Source organism: Elephas maximus, chromosome 24 (assembly GCF_024166365.1).
Source record: "Elephas maximus indicus isolate mEleMax1 chromosome 24, mEleMax1 primary haplotype, whole genome shotgun sequence".
NCBI lineage: Eukaryota > Metazoa > Chordata > Mammalia > Proboscidea > Elephantidae > Elephas > Elephas maximus.
The window spans coordinates 28,593,447-28,613,088 of NC_064842.1; the positions used below are offsets into that span (position 1 = coordinate 28,593,447).

General features: G+C 36.2%; 1 protein-coding gene across 6 annotated transcripts in view; it reads left to right on the forward strand.

The window, feature by feature from the left end:
* LYST (lysosomal trafficking regulator) overlaps window positions 1-19,642 on the forward strand; it is a 211,994-nt gene that overhangs the window by 130,957 nt on the left and 61,395 nt on the right. For all 6 annotated transcript variants that reach the window (XM_049868668.1, XM_049868673.1, XM_049868670.1 and 3 more), the window contains 9 exons: window positions 6-184; window positions 3,714-3,920; window positions 9,745-9,921; window positions 10,489-10,565; window positions 11,089-11,277; window positions 13,174-13,319; window positions 13,408-13,504; window positions 17,188-17,249; window positions 18,566-18,621. In XM_049868668.1, the coding sequence (XP_049724625.1) occupies window positions 6-184; window positions 3,714-3,920; window positions 9,745-9,921; window positions 10,489-10,565; window positions 11,089-11,277; window positions 13,174-13,319; window positions 13,408-13,504; window positions 17,188-17,249; window positions 18,566-18,621 (1,190 nt within the window). The remainder of the gene's footprint in view (window positions 1-5; window positions 185-3,713; window positions 3,921-9,744; window positions 9,922-10,488; window positions 10,566-11,088; window positions 11,278-13,173; window positions 13,320-13,407; window positions 13,505-17,187; window positions 17,250-18,565; window positions 18,622-19,642) is intronic.

A 19,642-nucleotide genomic window follows, 5' to 3' on the forward strand; every position in this document is an offset into this window, starting at 1 on the left:
CATAGAGTTTAATCCAGATGTTGTTGATATTTTGAGTACTCCAGAAAACATAACTCAAAGCAAGAACTCAGTTCCCCAGACTGAAATTTCTGAGGAGACTATTCATCATGCACAGCCTTCTGTTTTCAATCCATTTCAGAAAGAAATGTTCACCTATCTGGTAGAAGGATTCAAAGTGTCTATTGTAAGTAAATTAATTCATTGTCCGTTGGTCGTTCGCACAAAAGGATTAGAGGTTTTATGTGTTGGTATCACATATTTCCAAAATAATATTCCGTTGTCCTCTTCCACAGGGTTTTCAGAAACTCAGTCAACTTGAATTTTTAGCAGTGGAACACTCTATATTGCTAATTTACCCTTTCCAAAAGGATTCACTTCATGCTGTATTGCTTTTTCAGTCTGCATCCTGTTAGCTAGTTTTCTAACATTATTGTTATATAAAATCAGCATTAGAAAAGAGTAGAGCTTCGTGATTACCATGAGAGTTTAAATTAATAGCCTGTTTTGTTTTGATTGTGATAAAATTCACCACTTTAACCATTTTAAAATGTACAGTTCAGTGGCATTAAGTACATTTACACTGTAGCACAACCATGCCAGAAACCCTGGTGGCGTAGTGGTTAAGCGCTATGGCTGCTAACCAAAAGGTCGGCAGTTCGAATCCCCTAGGCACTTCTTGGAAGCTCTATGGGCCAGTTCTACTCTGTCCTGTAGGGTCGCTATGAATTGGAATCGACTCAACAGCAACGGGCTTGGGTGTTTTTTTTTTTTGGCAGCCATCACCACTGTCTAGTTCTAGAACATTTTCATCACCCCAAAGGGAAAGCAGTCACTCTGCACCCTCACCCCAACCCTCTACCACCCCGCCCACAAACCCTGGCCACCACTAATCTACCTTCTGTCTGTATGGATTTGCCTTTTCTGGACTTTTCATATTAATGGAGTCACACAGTACGTATAATGCATCATGTTTTCAAAGCTCATCCATGTAACATGTATCGGTACTGCACTTTTTTTTTTGCATTGAATTTTGTAGTTTAAAAATAATCAGCCTACTTTCTTTTTTTGTCAGTATCATTTTTAATTCCAATTTTTCTTTAAATGTCACACCTTCATCTTTTAAATTTCCCCCTCCTTTTTTAAAATTTTAGTAAAATACACATACAAAAAAATTCAGCATTTTAACCGTTTTAAAGTGTACAATTCAGCAGCATTAAATATATTCACAATGTTCTGCCTTTCTCACAGCTGTCTAGTTCCGGGACTTCTTCGCCATTCCAGAAAGAAACCACATACCCATTCATCGGTCACTCTCCTTTCCCTCCTCCCCCCAGCCCCTGGCAGCCACTAATTTGCATTCTGTCTCTCTGGATTTCCCTATTCTGAACATTTCAAAGGAATGGAATCATACAATATGTGGTCTTTTGTGACTGGCTTCTTTCACTTAGCAAAATGTTTTTAAGTTTTATCCACGTTGTACATATATCAATATTTTTATGACTGAATAATAATTGTGTGGCTATACTACATTCATTTATCCATTCATAAGTTGATATATTTGGGTTGTTCCTACCTTTGGTTATTGTGAATAGTGTTGCTGTGAGCATTCATGTACAAGTTTTTGTTTAAACACCTATTTTTAAGTCTTTTGAATATATACCTAGGAATGGAATTATGGGCTCACATGGTAATTCTATGTTTAACTTTCTGAGGAACTGCAAAACTGTTTTTCATAGCAAATGAACCATTTTACACTCCTACCAACAGTGCATGAGGGTTCCAATTTCTCCACATCCTCTTCAACACTCATTATTTTCTGTTCTTTTGATTATAACCTTCCTAGTGGGTGTGACTTTTGGCACTAGAAAAAAAAAACTAGAAAAGTGGGTGTGAAGTGGTATCTCATTGTGATTTTGATTGGCATTTCCCTAATGACTAATGATGTTGAGCATCATTTCATGTGCTTGTAAGCCACTTGTATACCTTTTTTTGGAGAAATGTTTATTCAAGTCCTTTGCTCACTTTTTATTTGGGTTGTTTGTCTTTTTGTTGTTGAGTTACAAGAGTTCTGTATATACTAGGTCCTTATTGTACACATGCTATGCAAGTATTTTCTCCTGTTCTGCAGGTTGTCTTTTCACTTTCTTGATAGCATCTTTTAATGCACAAAAGTTTTAAATTGTAATAGAGTCCAATTTACCTATTTTTTCTTTTGTTCTTGGGCTTTTAGTGTCATATCTAAGAAACCATTGGCAAAAGCAAGTTTATGAAGATTTACCCCCATGTTTTCTTTTATGAGCTCAATAATTTTAGCTCATACATTTAGATCTTTGATCCATTTTGAGTTTTGTATATGATATGAGGTAGGGGTCCAATTAGCCTGTTTTTAAAGCATCTACTAAGAGCAAGATTGGTGGTTCAAATCTACCCAGAGGCACACTGGAAGAAAAGCCTGGTGATCTACTTCCAAAAGATCACAGCCATTGAAAGTCCTATGAAGCACAGGTCTACTCTGAAACTCATAGAGTCACCATGAGTTGAAATTGACTCAGTGGCAACTGGTCACTTATAACTACTTACTCTTGAGTTTCTGAATTATTAATGACGTTTGAATTCTGGCTTAAAAATATCCAATACCCTTGAAGATTATGTACAGAATACTGACAAATGTCAGCCTCCATTTATCATTTTCTTATTTGGGTTTCTTTGGGTTACTTACAGTTGACCATATGGAACAAACCATTCAGTTCACTCTATAAATACTAAAGGCCAATCTAATTCTAGCAGAACTCATAAATCAAGACTCTGCAAATCTCTAAATATAAACTAGCTTTTGATGTCTAGCTCTGAATAGGGAAACAAACTGCAGGTTCCACTTAGTACTGAATCATTCACACCAAGGGCCCTTAGAGCTAGCCATTTGCAAACCTCAGAATAAACTCTAAAATGTACTGACTGAGTCCAGTTTTAAGCCAGGTACAGGCAATTTGATCTGGATTGGGCTAGCCTTCATTAGACCACAGTTGAAATAGCTTGTTTGGTTACTTTTAGAGGATATTGATGGCCAGTTTATACGTAGCTCTTAATTTGTCAGTATATTTTAATATTAAAGAGCCCTGGTGGCACTGTGGTTAAGTACTCGGCTGCTAACCAAAAGGTCGGCTGTTTGAACCCACCAGCCACTCTGGGAGAGAGATGTGGCAGTCTACTCCTGTAAAGATTACAGCCTTGGAAACCCTATGCAGCAGTTTTACTCTGACCTATGGGGTCATTATGAGTCGGACTCGACTTTACAGTAGCGGGTTTGGTTTTTATTTTAATACTAATTCAAGTCTTTATTATGGATTCTTTTTCTTTTGTATTACAAAATCACTGTGGGCTTTCCTACCATTTCGTTGTTCTTTGGTAGTTCAGTTTTCTTACTTTTTCTTTTTTAACTTATATTTTCCAAGTCCTCAGCAATTTTTAAAATGACTTAGGAGTTTGGCTTCTTCATCCATCTCTTTTCAACCCCCATTTATATAGATATCTGTATGCATTTCCAATTTTGATTTTTAAAGCAAATCTAGAATAAAACATGTTCCATGATAGTCTTTCTGCCCCCCCGCCCCCCCCCCCGCCCCCGCGCCCATGATTTCCTTTAAGGCTGAAGTAAAGTTTGTGTATTGTTGCTTAAGAAGTCTAATTCTGTTTCATTCCTATTTTGATTTAAGGGTTCAAATAAAGCCAGTGGGTCTAAACAGCAGTGGACTAGAATCCTGTGGTCTTGTAAGGACACCTTTCGAATGCAGCTTGGGAGACTGCTAGTGCATATTTTGTCACCAAGCCACTCTTCACAAGAGAGAAAGCAAATATTTGAGATAGTTCATGAACCAAATCATCAGGAAATTCTAAGAGACTGTCTCAGCCCATCCCTGCAAGTAAGTGTCTCAGCATTTAGTAAGATAAATAAAAGCATTTGGTGAAATATAAAGTTATATGAGACAAGAGCTGAAATTAAACTGTATTTTTGTGACTACTGTGATAAAATATAGTTTTTTTTTCTTACCAAGCAATTTTCACCTAAGGTCTTTCTACAGATGCTCTTACGTTAGCCTCGACTAGCCCTTTATATTTATTTTCCAGTCCTTTTTCAAGTGCTTAAATTAAGAAATGCTGCTTGTGAGTACTTGTAAGATCCTTCGTAGTTAGTTACTAATCTTCAGTGTTTGTTTCCTTTAAAAACAGCTTGGGGACTTTTAAAAGAAGTGTGTTATCCACGAAATGTCTATGCTGAATAGTTCAAACAGCAGTATGTATAACATTTCAAAAAATATTTACAGTCATTTAAAACACACAGAAAATGTTGATCATTTGGTGTGATCAAATCAGAATACTTAAAAGAATTTCAAAGTCTATAAACTCTATCACTTCAAGAGCGATAGATGGAGATTTTAAGTGGTACAACCACTTAAGAGAACTGTTGAGCAGCTTTTTATGAAATTAAATATGCACTTAACTTATGACCCTGAAATTCAATTTTTAGGTATTTGCCCAGGAGAAATTAAGACATATGTCCAAAAAAGACCTGTACAAGAATATTCATGGCAACCTCTTTTTATAATGGCCAAAAAACTTGAAACAATACAAATGCCTAACAACAGGAGAAATATATAAATAGATTGTGATATATTTCTATAATAAACTGCTATATGGCGATAAAAAGGAACAAACTACTAATACACCTAACATCGTGGTTGATTCTCAAAAACATTGTGTGTTTGTGAAAGTGGCAGCCAAAAACAAAAGGGCACATGCTCTGTGATTCCATTCGTATGAAGTCCAAGAACAGGCAAGACTAAAATATAGTGATAGAAGTCAGGACAGTAGTGTCTGTGGAGAGGAGAGGGGTGAGAAAGGAGTTGACTGAAATAGGGCACGGGGAATTTTCTGGGGTGATAAAAATGTACTATATCTTATTTTGGGTAGTAGTTACATAGGTGTATGCAGGTGTCAAAACCCATAGAAATGAACACTAAATATTTGTGCATTTTATTGTGTGTATAGTATTGTTGTGGGTCACCGATTCTGACTCATAGAGACCCTACTATGACAGAGTAGAACTGCCGCATAGAGTTTCCTGGGCTGTAATCAAATCTTTAAGGGAGCAGATCGCCAAGTCTTTTCTCCTGCTGAGCTGCCGGTGGATTTGAACCAGGGCTTCGAAATGGTTCGAACTAGTTCAGTCATGGCTGACAAAGTGAAATCAGAACAGACCCAAATTTTTTAAATTTGGGTGAAACAGAATGACGAATGGAACCGGAAAAATTGAATTGAAGCCCTGGCATGGGAGACTTGAGATGTGTTGAGTCCTTTCAGGAGCCTTATACAGGAGGCTGGATTATTGCCAGGACTATGGAGAGCGACGCACATTCACAATGGTGCAGTGGGCAGCAATCTTTGAGTAGGGCACTGCTGTTTCAGACTCTGCCAGTCAAGAGATTGGGTTGCTCGGCAGTGCTCATGCTGCTCCTGTTTTCTAAAAGGGAAATTAAGCTTCTAGCAGAGCTTTCACCCCTAATTTTTCCCTTTCCAGTTACCATTACAGTTCACCCACATTTTAAAAATTTGGGTCCATTTGGGTTTTGCTTCATTGGCCATGATTGAACTGGGCAGAGCCAGTTCAAAGCCCTGGTTTGAACTGCTCACATTTCAGTTAGCAGCTGAGCGTGTCAGCCATTGCACCACCAGGGCTCTGTAAAGTATAGAACCAACCAAACCAAATGTATTGCCATCGAGTCAATCCCAACTCATAGCAACCCTATAGGACAGAGTAGAACTGCTAAAGAAGGTTTTCAAAGAGTCCTGGTGGACTTGAACTGCTGACCTTTTGGTTGGCAGCCGAGCTCTTAACCACTATGCCACCAGGGCTCCCTGTATAGTATACCTCAATAAAGAAAGTGATGGGTGATTATATAAGAAAGGACAGGTATTCTCCCCTTTTTTATTGTGGTAAAAATACATATATCAAAACATTTGCCATCTCCACAATTTATTGACATTAATTACATTCATTATTTGTGTAATCACCACCACTATTCATTTCCAAATTTTTCCATAACCCTTGATGGGAACTAATTGCCCTCTAAGCAATGACTCCCTCTTTTCCTCTTCCTCCCACCACTGGTAAAACAAACAAAAAAACCAAACCTGTTGCCATCAAGTTGATTCTGACTCATAGTGACCCTATAGAACACAGTAGAACTGTCACATAGGGTTTCCAAGGCTGTGAATCTTTACAGAAGCAGCCTGCCACATCTTTCTACCACAGAGCAGGTTCAAACTGTCGACCTTTCGGTTAGCAGCCAGGTGCTTAACCACCGTGCCCTAATAAACCACTAATAAACCTTGGTCCCTATACATTTGCCTATTCTAGATATATTATGTAAGTGGGATCATACAGTATTTTGTGACTGACTGACTTCACTCTGCATAATGTTTTCAAGATTCATGTCATAGCATGTATCAGAACTTCATTTCTCTTTATGGCTGAGTAATATTCCATTGTATGTATTTACCACATTTGGTTTATCCATTTATTCGTTGATGACTTTTTCCTCTCCCAGTAGGTAACTATCTTTATTTGTTTTTTATTTCTCTTGAAGATACAAATAAATCTGCATGTATATGTGCATGTATATACATTTTATTTTTGCATTGTCATTATGAACCCAGGTTTTTTTAATTCATAACTCAGGATTTTAAATATATATATATAAACACATTATTACCCTCTTGTCAACAAAAGGAAAGACAACGAACTATATACACTCTTTTGCAACTTACTTTTTCACTTCACAGTATTCCCTAGAGGCCATTCCATATATATGAAGACCTTCCTCAGTCCTTTTCACAGCTATATAAAAGCTGTATTCCATTTGCAATCTGCCTGACTTTTAAAGCCATGGCCTTCTTTTCTACCACCACAACTTTATTCTGACGGGTTCTCCCGTCTGTAACCTTTCCTCTTTTCAACATAGTCTCCTCCTTGTCTCTGGCACACCGTCACATCCTGTGATTTCCTGCTGCAATGCTGCTTTAGTCCTATTGTCTACTGGCATGACGTGCCTCCCTCCTTTCGTCTGTCTGTATGCGCGTTCTGTCCGTATCGCTTATACCCAGCTCGCTTTCCACCTCCTTCAGAACCTTCCTCACCTTTTTTAGTCCACTTAGAACTCCTCCTTCTTAGAACCCTCATTGAGCATTTTATTTTACACATTTTAGAATTTTATTATTTTCTAAGGATTCATGTTTAATAGATTCAATTCCTTAAATCAGTTTCTAAAGAGCTAAAAACAAAACAAGATTTTTTGTGTCTATCCCCAATATCACATTTTATAGTCCCAGGAATTACAATCAAATGATTGATAAGATTGTTAAAATGATATATTAAAAACAACTTTAGTGGTTGAGAAAATCATGTTTCTTTAGATATTCAGAATGAATAAAACATTTCTGATAGAATGTCATTGAATACTAAACTGAAATCTTTTTAAAGTTACAGAAAGAGCATTACCTTTAAGACATGCATATGAAAATATTCTAGTCACATAGCAGTTTTCTTTATTTGCCAACTCTCCAGGCCGTTTACTCACAGAGCATCTGTTCATTTTTCTCTTTTGGTCAGATAGCAGCTGTCTCCTGACTAATTTAAAATGTTGTATTAAAATGAGCTTTGCTGTTTTTACCATTGCATATGTTCATCTTATGCTTCTGGGAAGTGACCTGATGTGATTCAGCATGTTAACTTAAATATCACCCAAAATGTAATCGTTTCCAAATCCATTAGTTGACATTTAGTACTATTCACAGTTTAAAATGTCATAAAGCCAAGTGGAATGGAATTTGTATCAATGCAGATTTTAAAATAAAATATACATGTTTAATTTATTGGCAAAATTAATGTCTAAATAATACTGTACACATTACAATCAAGTGTAATACCTACAGCATGGATAATTCTCTTACCTTAATCACAGGTTTCCCTTCTAGTTCATTTTTCTCTGAAAAAAACTAAGAATTATTGTCCTTTACTCCAAGTTTGTTCCCTATATTCCTTTAGCAAATTTTCTCTATCATTCTTTCCCCCAAAGCTGGCTTGCCTACTTTACCTTTTACCATGAAAATTTTCAAACATACAAAGAGAAGTAGAGAGAATAGTATAGTGAATGCCGTAACCATCACCCAGAGTTAACAGCTATTCATATTTTTATCATATTAGTTTTATTTATTTTTCTGAAGTATTTGAAATAAGTTATAGACATCATGACATTTTACCTCTAAATTATTTTTTGAGAAGACATTTTCATATGTAACTGTAACAGCATTATTACATCTTAAAAAGTTAGCAGTAATTCCCTAATGTCATCAAATATCAAGTAAATAATCAAATTTCTCTAATTTTCCCAAAAATATTTTTTATAGCTAGTTTATTTAAACCAGACCCAACCGGATCATGCATTTCATTTGGTTTATATGTTTCTTGGATCTCTTTTAATCTGGAATAGTCTCCACACAAACTTGTTTTTCCATGACATTGTCTTGAAGAGACTGGGCCAACTTCTGGATTTATCTGGTTGTTTCCACATGATGTCATTTAACTTGACCCTTTATCTCCTGTATTACCTGTAAGTTGGAATTAGATCTGAAGGCTTTATTAGATTCAGGCCAAGTATTTTTGGCAACAAGACATCATAAATGATGCTGTATATGTTATATTGCATCATATCAGGAAATACGTGCCTGGTGATACCACTAGTAGTGATGCTAAGACTGATCACTGGTTTACGGTGGTGATGCTAAATCTCTCCTGTGCTTATCCCTTTGCAAGCAACAAGTGATTTATGGGGTGATACATGATATCATGTATGTGTCAGCCAACATAAAAGAAGAAACCCTGGTGACGTAGTGGTTAATTGCTACAGCTGCTAACCAAATGGTCAGCAGCTTAAATCTACCAGGCGCTCTTTAGAACCCTATGGGACAGGTCTACTCTGTCCTGTAGGGTCGCTGTTAAGTCGGAATCGACTCGATGGCAGCAAGTTTGTGAGGATGAAGGAACCCTTGTGGCGCAGTGGGTAAGCGCTTGGTTGCTAATTGAAAGGTCCCACCAGTTGCTCCATGGGAGAAAAGACCTCCTGATCTGCTCTTGTGAAGATTACAGCCCAGGAAGCCCTATGGGGCAGTTCCGCTCTGTCTTATAGGGTTGCTTTGAGTTGATGGCACACAGCAGCCTAATACAGGTGAAAAATATAAATGTTTTTAAAACTATGCCAGTAAAGTTCGTGTGTTGGAGGTAGGGGTGGGGAGAAGAGTGAGATTATAATCACCAGTTTCCTAACAGACTCAACTTCCACAACACTCTTTTAAACAAAGTTGCCAGCAAGAAAGTTACTCAGTACCAGTTCTATGACATACTTGCATCTCTATCACTGATAATTTTAAATTTATCTAGAAGTTAGGTTTTAGAAATGGTTTCAATAAGAAGAGAGATCTCTTTAAAATAGATTTGCAAACTAGGTTTTTTTGTTCATTTGTAATGAAAATGACAAATAATTTGGTTCTAATTTATTATAGTGAATTTACTCTATAAATTACCTTTATAGTTAAGTAAATCTAGGAATATGATTTAATTACTGTTAAATATGTAAATGAAGAAATAAAAATTCTTTATTACTAGAAAATTTACTTTTTTTTTTTTTACAGCATGGAGCAAAGTTAGTTTTGTATTTGTCAGAGTTGATGCATAATCACCAAGATGAGTTGACTAAAGAAGAACTGGACACAGCAGAATTGCTTATGAATGCGTTAAAATTATGTGGTCATAAATGCAGCCCCCCTAGTGCAGCAACGAAGTCAGACCTTATTAAGATGATCAAAGAGGTAAGTCAGGGAAACCATACTTGTTTCTTAGGAGATTCCTTTGGAGATAATTAAAGGATAATTGAAATATCTTCTTTAAATTATCATTTATGATAATCTTGAAAAAAATGTTTTTACTTTATATCGCTTTTTACTGTGATTTTACTAGTATTATGGAAAAAAACAGGCTTATTTTAAGGAGAGTTTTATTCTGTATGATCATTTTTATCCATCAATGATGGAAAGATTTTTATGTTATGGTGGTAAGCAAGTTGAAGCATAAAACTTGAATTATGGGCTCTTTAATGAAAAAGCAAAGTAAGGAAGCAACCAACTGCATAAACCCATCAGGTTTGGCAACCCTGGCTAACTATTCTACCCTAATATCTGCACCCAAATTATAGGGGAACAAAGGGAAATTTTAACATTATTTCAGGGGTTTTAATATCTTGGTCTCCTGGAGACAAATTTTTTTTTTTTTTTTTTTTGGTATTAACTTGGTTTTAAAATTAGTTTGTTGGACTCTGTGCCAATGTTCAATAAGGAAAAATAAGGTTTATATAGTATATCATTATCTAAATCTTTTAGGAACAAAAGAAATATGAAACTGAAGAGGGTGTGAATAAAGCCACCTGGCAGAAAACAGTTAATAATAATCAACAAAGGTAGGATTTTGTTATAGATTGAATTGTGTCCCCCCAAAGTATGTGTTGTAAATCCTAACCTCTGTGCCTGTGGTTTTAATCCCATTTGAGAATGGGGATTCTTTTTATGTTAATGAGACAGGATTAGTGTAGGGTATGCCTTAAATCAATCTCTTTTGAGATATAAAAGAGATTAAACAAGCAAGCAAGAGAAGCATAGATGGGGGAAGATAGATTCCTTGCCACATGAAGGAATAGAAGCTGAAAAGACAAGGACCTCCCCCCAGAGCCAGAAGAGAGAGAAAATGTTCCCCTCGAGTCAGTGCCCTGAATTCGGACTTCTAACCTCCTAAGTGTGAGAAAATAAATTTCTGTTTTGTTACAGCCACCATTTGTGGCATTTCTGTTATAGCAGCACTAGATAACTAAGACAGATGTTATATTTTGGAAATGTCATGTCTTTTAGAAGTTAAAGTATTATGTTTTGATATATATTTAATGTTCTGCATAAGCTTAACTGATGAATGTCTTACTGTTTATTTAGTCTCTTTCAGCGTCTAGATTCAAAATCAAAAGATATATCTAAAATAGCTGCAGATATCACCCAGGCTGTATCACTCTCCCAAGGAATTGAGAGAAAAAAGGTGATTCAGCATATCAGAGGAATGTATAAAATAGATCTGAGTGCCAGCAGACATTGGCAGGAACTTATTCAACAACTGACCCATGATAGGTAAGCAAACTAGGAGGACTCAATAGCAGGGAGGATGTTTTTAGATTGTCTCAAGTGAATATTTTATATATGGATGTTAAACATTCTGTTTATTCCACAGTTAGATACATAAGATTTTTTTCATTAGTTTAAATATTTTTGTTTAATCATTTGTGACTTATTTCACCTTAAAGGATAATCATATGAAAATATTTTTTCTAATTCTTTGGCGGGGGGAGGGTAATGGAGAAAGAATAAAATCTGTAAAATTGGCTTGAATTTAAACAGTATGGTCTTTGCAAAAAAAAAAAAGAGAGAGAAATCATTGAAACAGTATAGTTGAGAAATAGATCTTAGTTTCTAAGACTTTGGTAATACCATTTTTTAAAAATAAAGTTGCATCACTAATAATCAAAAAAGGGAAATTAGTATTATTCCGTAAATTTGGTTAAGATAACTGGGGAATGAATATGACTTTGAAGTGCTAAAATATACTAACCCGTACGCACTAACGTGACTTCCAGATGGGTAAAAGAGTTAAACTCAAAACGTTTCTAAAGCACAATCAGGCATTTATCAATTCTTTGAAGGATAGATAACTTTCTAAGCTCAGAAATAATAGAAGAAACTTCAAAGAAGAGAGTCAATGGATTTGAACATTAATTTTTTCCAGTATATTTAACAAATGTAACAACACTTAAAAAATTGGAAATGTATTTTCAGCAAGTATATCAAAGACATTGCTACAGGCTAATTTAAGGAGCCCAGGTGGCAGTTCAAATCCACCAGCGGCTCCTCTGGAAAAAGATGTTGCAGCCTGCTTATGTAAAGATTACAACCTTGGAAACACTATGGGGCAGCTCTACTCTTCGTGTAGGGTCACTCTGAGTCAGGATTGACTCAACAGCAGTGAGTTTGGTTTGATTTTTACAGGCTAATCTGTTTATTTGTTTTTTTAAGACCTGTAGATACCATATTTTACCTTTTATGGTTTAAAAAAAAATGTTTTTTTTCAGGTGATAAAGAAGAGAGCTACAGAAGTGTACCCTAACCCTTAATCAGAGCTTTGGTGGCATTGTACACTTTGACAATATATGTCAGAAACCCTACAGATATTTTATTTCTAGATCTAGTTATCCTAATTTAGTGATTCTGTTTTAAGGAAAAATTCAAAATATGGAAAAACATTAAGCAAAAGTTTTTATCTCTGCATTATTTGTGCTAGTAAATGAATTGGAAACAACTTAAATACATAATAATAGTAATATCATTAAATGCATTGTGATTAATCCACTCAATGGAATATTAGGTAGCCATTTGAAGTGATAATAAAGATTATACTGTATTCAGTGAAAGAAGACAGGATATAGAAACATGTATACATAATGGTTATAACTGTAAGTTCAAAACAGATGCATGGGAAAAAAAGGATGACAGAAAATAACCATGACTGGTATTTAGTGTGTTTAGGTTAACAAAGAGCAAGGGTGATTCTTTTTCTTATGTATTTCTAAAACTTTTCTTAGTATGGTTTTATTACTTTTTCATTTTTAAAATATAAATTTATTTTAAATCTTTTTTAAAATGTGATTTATGCCATAAAAATGAACAAATTTGAGTTGAGTTACATTAGACAAAATGGGAAATGTGAAAAATTAATTTGGAAAATGGATTTGTTCTTTTGCTAACCATATTAAATCTAATGTGTTTATACCTGGTGCTAAAGTGTTCATAGTATTCATGGTATAACTTTTTAAAAAATTACTAGATGAAAAAACTGGTAGCAGAAGTTGCCCTCAGAAGGGAAACTGGGAGGCTGAGATTCAGAATGCATGTTCTATGGATATGCATTTTCACTAGTCAAGATAAACGGTCTTCAGATTGCCACTTAAAACAATCTTTCGCTTTCACTCTCAGAGCAGTCTGGTATGACCCCATCTACTATCCAGCCTCCTGGCAGTTGGATCCAACAGAAGGACCAAATCGAGAGCGGAGGCGTTTACAGAGATGTTATTTAACTATTCCAAATAAGTACCTCCTCCGGGACAGACAGAAATCAGAAGGTAACAGTGGCTTCTTCGCTCAACATGTAAATATAACAGATAACTCTGTCATTAGATAAAGATAATATGTATTTGTTTTCCTCAACAGATCTTGTCAAACCACCGCTCTCTTACCTATTTGAAGACAAAACTCATTCTTCTTTCTCTTCCACTGTAAAAGACAAAGCTGCAAGTGAATCTATAAGGTAAATTTGAATCCATAAGACCTTGCCTCTCTTGTTGAAGGAGTTAAAGATTTTAATAGCTCATTGTACTGTTTATTCAATATTTATTTTAGATAATGTTGTGGTTTTATGAAAGGTTCTAAATGTGGCTCAGGAGAGGACATTGTTGAATGGCTAAAATCCAGAATGAGATTTCTGATAGCAAGCATTCATTGGAGTCTGTATTTTTTTTTTTTAATAACATTTTATTGTGTATAAAGTGAAAGTTTACACAGCAGATTAGGTTTCCTTTTAACAATTTCCACACAAATTATTAAGTGATACTGGTTACATTTTTCACAATGTGTCATCATTCTCTTTTACTCCATTCTGGTTGTACTATTTCCAGTACTCTAGTTTCCCTGTCCCCTTATCTTCTTATCTCTGCTTTAGATTAATTTTTGACCATTTGGCCTCATACAGATGATTTTCTAAAGGAGCTCATTACTCATGAGTGATATTCTTTATTTTATGAGCCAATTTGTTATTTAACTAAAAGGTGACTTCAAAGGATAATTTTGGTTTAAGGTTTAAAGAGTATCTTGGGACAGTAGTCTTGGAGAGTCCTCTAGACTCAACCAGTCCAGTTAGTCTGGATCTTTTAAGAATTTCAGTTCTGTTCCACATTTTTCTCCTGTTCTGTTGAAATCCGTCTATTGTGGCCCTGACCAGAACACTCAGTAATGGTAGCCAGGCACCATTTAGTTCTTCTGGTCTCAGAATAGATGAGGCCATGGTTCATGTAGATTGTTAGCCCTACTGAAAAAAAAAAAAAAAACCCATTGCCATCAAGTCGATTTCAATCCATAGTGACCCTACAGGACAGAGTAGAACTGCCCCCATAGGGTTTCCAAGGGAGTACCTGGTGGATTTGAACTACTGACATTTTAGTTAGCAGCTAAACTCTTAACGTCTACCCCACCAGGGTTTCCATTAGCCCTATAGACTACTTTTTTCTCTTGAGTCTTTGCTTTCCTTTTTTTTCTTTTGTTCTCGATGAGTAGACCAAAAGTTGTGTCTTAGATGGCAACTCACAAGCGTTTAAGACCCCAGACTCTACTCACCACATTAGGATGTAGAACATATTCTTTATGAACTATATTATGCCAATTAACTGAGTTGTCCCACGAGACTGTGGTCCTAAGCCTTCAAACCCAGAAAACACTCTACTGAAGTATTTGTTTATGTCTAAGAAGTACCAGCAACTGTGTCCCCATAATATACATGCATGCACATACATGCTTGTATGTACATATGCCTATAGATACATGTACCTGTGCACACATATGTACCTACATATTCATACCTGTACACATATATGCCTATATATATATGTTTTGGTTGTTGGTGTTATTGCAAAATTATATTTGTCATATCCTTTACCAAAAACATCCTTTTCTCTTGTGCACTTCTTGTTAACATCATTTACCTTGATCAGTCTGTGTGTACTTCATCCACATTTGATACTACCTTTCCCATCACCAAAAATAACACGCGTCTACTATCTCAAGAGTGCCCCCTACCCCTGGTGTCATGGATTGAATTATGTCCCCCCCAAAATATGTGTATCAACTTGGTTAGGCCATAATTTCCAGTATTATGTGGTTGTCCTCCATTTTGTGATTGTAATTTTATGTTGAGAGGATTAGGGTGGGATCGTAACACCACCCTTACTCAGGTCACCTCCCTGATCCAAGGTAAAGGGAGTTTTCCTGGGGTGTGGCCTGCACTACCCTTTATCTCTCAAGAGATGAAAGGGAGGCGGAGAGTTGGGGACCTCATACCACCAAGAAAGCAGCACCAGGAGCAGAGCATGTCCTTTGGACCTGGGGTCCCTGCACCTGAGGAGCTCCTTGACCAGGGGAAGATTGATGACAAAGAATCTTCCTCCAGAGCCGACAGAGAGAGAAAGCCTTCCCCTACTAGACTGTGAGAGAATAAATTCCTCTTTAAAGCCATCCACTTGTAGTATTTCTGTTATGGCAGCACTAGATAACTGAGACACCTGGTAACCACCAATAAGCATTAGTCTCTTTATATATATATCTATTCTTGTCTTCTTATAAAAGTATGATTATATTTGTCCTTTTGTGATTGACTTATTTCACTCAGTATAATACCCTCCAGATTCATCCACATGATAAGAAGTTTCAAGGACTCATCATTATTCTTTATGGCTGCGTAGTATTCCATTGTATGTCCCCCCCGCCCAAAAAAAAACCAGATCCACTGCCGTCAAGCCTATTCTGACTCTTAAGGACCCTACAGGACAGACTAGAACTGCCCCATAGGGTTCCAAGGCTGTAAATCTTTACCGAAGCAGACTGTCACATCTCTCTCTTGTGGAGCAGCTGGTGGGTTTGAACCGCTGACCTTTCAGTTAGTAGCTGAGTGCTTTAACCACTGCATCACCAGGGCTGCTTCTTATTGTGTGTATGTACCACATTTTGTTTATCCATTTGGGCACTTAAGTTGTTTCCATCTTTTTGCTATTGTGAATAGTGCTGCAATGAACATAGGTGTGTGTATGTCTGTTCTGTATCTCTTTTATTAGATCCGTAGGGTACATGCCTAGGAGTGAGATTGCTGAATTATAAGGTATTTCTATTTGTCTTTGTGAGGAAGTGCCATACCATTTTCCATGTTAGTTGTACCATTTTACAGTCTCACCAGCAGTGCATAATGATTACAGTCACCCCACATCCTTACCAGCGTTTGTTTTGTATTCTGTATATTTTTATAATTGACTTTTCTAAACACTGTGAAATAGAGCTGGTGATGGTATCATCAAGAAGAAATAGAGTATAGTGATTAAAGGTTCAAATTTGTCTCCTCCCCTTATTAGCTGTCTGATTTTGGCAAGTTACTTAGCCTCTCTGTGTCAGTATCTTCACCTGTTAAATGGGGAAAATAACAAAACCCAAGATAGAATAGCATTGCTGAGAGTATTAAATAGGTCAGTATCTGTTAACTATTGATAATATTGGAGTCCCTGGGTGGCTCAAACACTTAGCTACTCACCAGAAAGTTGGTGCTTCAAATCTACCCAGAAGCGCCTCAAAATAAGGGACCGATGATCTGCAATGCGAGAGCACAGCCTCTGAAAGCTCTGTGGAGGACAGTTCTACTCTGAAACGCATGGGCTCACCATGAGTCAGAATCAACTCCACGGCAACTGGGTTTTTTATTGATAATATTATCGTTGTTATAGCGGCCATTATTATTACCATGACCATTTTATAAATGAAAAAACTAAGACTCTAAGAAGATAAGTGACTTGACTGAAAAATAGAGAAACTTTTCTGGCTCCAGATCCTTTGTTTTTCCTAAAATACTGGGCATCTTTTCTATGTTTGAAATGTCAGAGGTATAAACCAGTGCTTCCTCATTTAATGGAAAATATGAACTATTGGAGTCTCTTTTAAATAACTAAATGCCTGTATGCTGCATAGAGGACATAAGATTATTAGCTTTTTCTAAAAGTTTTAGTCATTTTCTCTTCTACAAGAATGTTGAAAAATGAGATAGTATTTTTATGTGGGTTTTGATGAGACCTCTTATGCTAGTTTGCTTTGCTAAAATCTTTTAGTAGATAAAATAAAGCTTATGCTCACTAAAATTGGTCAAAACATTTAATCATAGTAATTTTGACTATGTTTTGACAGAGTGAATCGAAGATGTATCAGTGTTGCACCATCTAGAGAGACAGCTGGTGAATTGTTACTAGGTAAGTCAAATTTTGAAGAGTTTCGCACACTTTACCCTGCCTTATTTTATTCTTAGATTATTTGAAGTTTTTTTTTTATTTTTAAGAAACATTGCCATTAAATCAGACAACTTTGTCTAACATCACATAAGTTATTTTGTGTTAATGTCATGTATAATGCATATGACTCAGGAATGTGAAGAAATGACATCTTATTTTCTAAAAAGCAAATGAGTAGCATTTTAATTTTTACAAAGTTGACTTTCTACATGAGTATACATTTTTATTTTTAATGATTCCTTTGATTCTGTATCAATTTAGATTTTTTAAAGTGAAAAGTATTGATATATGCCTACTGTTTTAACTGATATACTTATGCATAAAATGTATTCACCTTGAGATTGTCCATAACGTATATTCTCTATTGTGCTTGTGAGAGAAAGGACAAGATTGTCAATCCATAGATACCTGTATAGTGGCATTTGCTGGGAAATTTTTTTCTCAAGATATGAAGAAATAAAGTTAGACCACTTGATCTCTGTTCTCATAAAGAACCGGTTTGTAAACTCTAGACTAATGGTCCCCAAACCAGTAGTATCAGCATCATATTTCTTAGAAATGCACATTCTCCGTCTGGCCTAGACCTGCTGAATCTGAAGTTCTGTGAGGCCTCCAGTGATTAACAAGCCCTTCAGTGATTCTGATGCACCTGAAATTTGAGAGCCAATGCTGTAGACTAAAGCTGCAGCCTCCAAAGATACGGAGCCCCAGGACTCGAGTGACCAGCATCTAGGTGGAGAACCCCAGGGAAGCTCCTCACATGGAAACAGGGCATATGTTAGCAACCACCAGCCTTTCACAGGCTATATTCTGCTCTATTGAGCATCTCAATCAGCAAGATAATTAAGGATTCCTCTTTGCTAAAAAAATTTGGCTTACAACTTGGCTTCAATCAGTGTGTGACTGAATGAAGCAAATCAATATACTAGTAATATAAGAATAACAGTAATAACATTTAGGACTGAGTGTCAGGCACTATTATAAGCATTTTACATATTTTCTAATTTAATTCCCCCAGTAATTTTTTGAAATAGGACCCTCTCACCTATTTTTTTTGGCAAGGAAACTAAGACACAAAGAGGTTAAGTAACTTGTGTAAGATCCCATGGGTAGCGTTCAAAAATATTTATTGAGCACCAGGAACTGTTTCTAGGTGCTGAGATTCCAATTCATTCAGGCAGACTGACTCCAGAGCTCATGCTTTTCGCTGCTACAACTCAGATATGGTCATAGTGCGTATACATTTTTAAAGTCTTGTATCAATTTATTCTCTGCAGGCAAATGTGGAATGTATTTTGTGGAAGACAATGCTTCTGATGCAGTTGAAAGCTCAGTGAGTAAATGCGTAAGGGGGCACCTACAGAGCTCTCGGCAGCTTCCCAAAATGTGTACATTCAGTATAGCCAGAGAGCAGGCAGAACTGTTAGAATTCATTTATTGCAGATAGGTCTGTATGCCAGACATTTTTTAAAAAGAAGACCGTGCCATCTTCTCTGGCTTAGATTCCAAGTCTCATAGCAGTTAATCTTACGAGTCAAACTCTAAAGTGCTTATTTCAGTGTCTGTCCATTCCTTCTCATCACTATCCTCAACAGCACCAAAATAAATACTCCCTGCCATTCCCAGTTTACAGTCAAGTACCTTTTCCTTCAAAAAGAAAGTATTGTATAAATGAACATCTTAATTCTGATATTCACATAGCTTAGCAATTACAATTTTTACTCTTATAGAAATTCTGGTATTAATCAGAAAATAACAGAAAAGACTTTTAACTCACATTTTTTGTTGAGTAAAGCTTTTAATCCATCTGAAACAGCTTGCTCACCTTCAGTATATTGTTTTGAGGTTCCTGTAATAGGAGAAGTAGGTTTTTGTTTCACAAAAGCTCTAAAGCCAGAAATGTATAAGGATACACTAAATAAGATCATGTCTGGTTTAATGATGAATACATATTTCATTTCAAAAACTTAATGAGTGAAAGCATAAAATTTGTTTGTGTGAGGAAACACCTAAATATAAAAATTTTGTGTTTTCACAAAAAGAAGCGATCTTTGATGGTTATGAGGGAGGGGAGGGGTGGAGATGGAAAAACACTAAATAGACAATAGATAAGTTTAAGTGGTAACTTTGGTGAAGGGTAAGACAGTGCACAATACCGGGGAAGCCAGCACAGCTTGTACAAGGCAAGGTCATGGAAGCTCCACAGGCATCCAGACTCCCTGAGGGACCAAACTGTTGGGCTGAGGGCTATGGGGACCAAGATCTCGGGAACATCTAGCTCAACTGGCATAAAAAACATAGTTTATAAAGAAGATGTTCTGTGTTCTACTTTGGCGAGTAGCACCTGGAGTCTT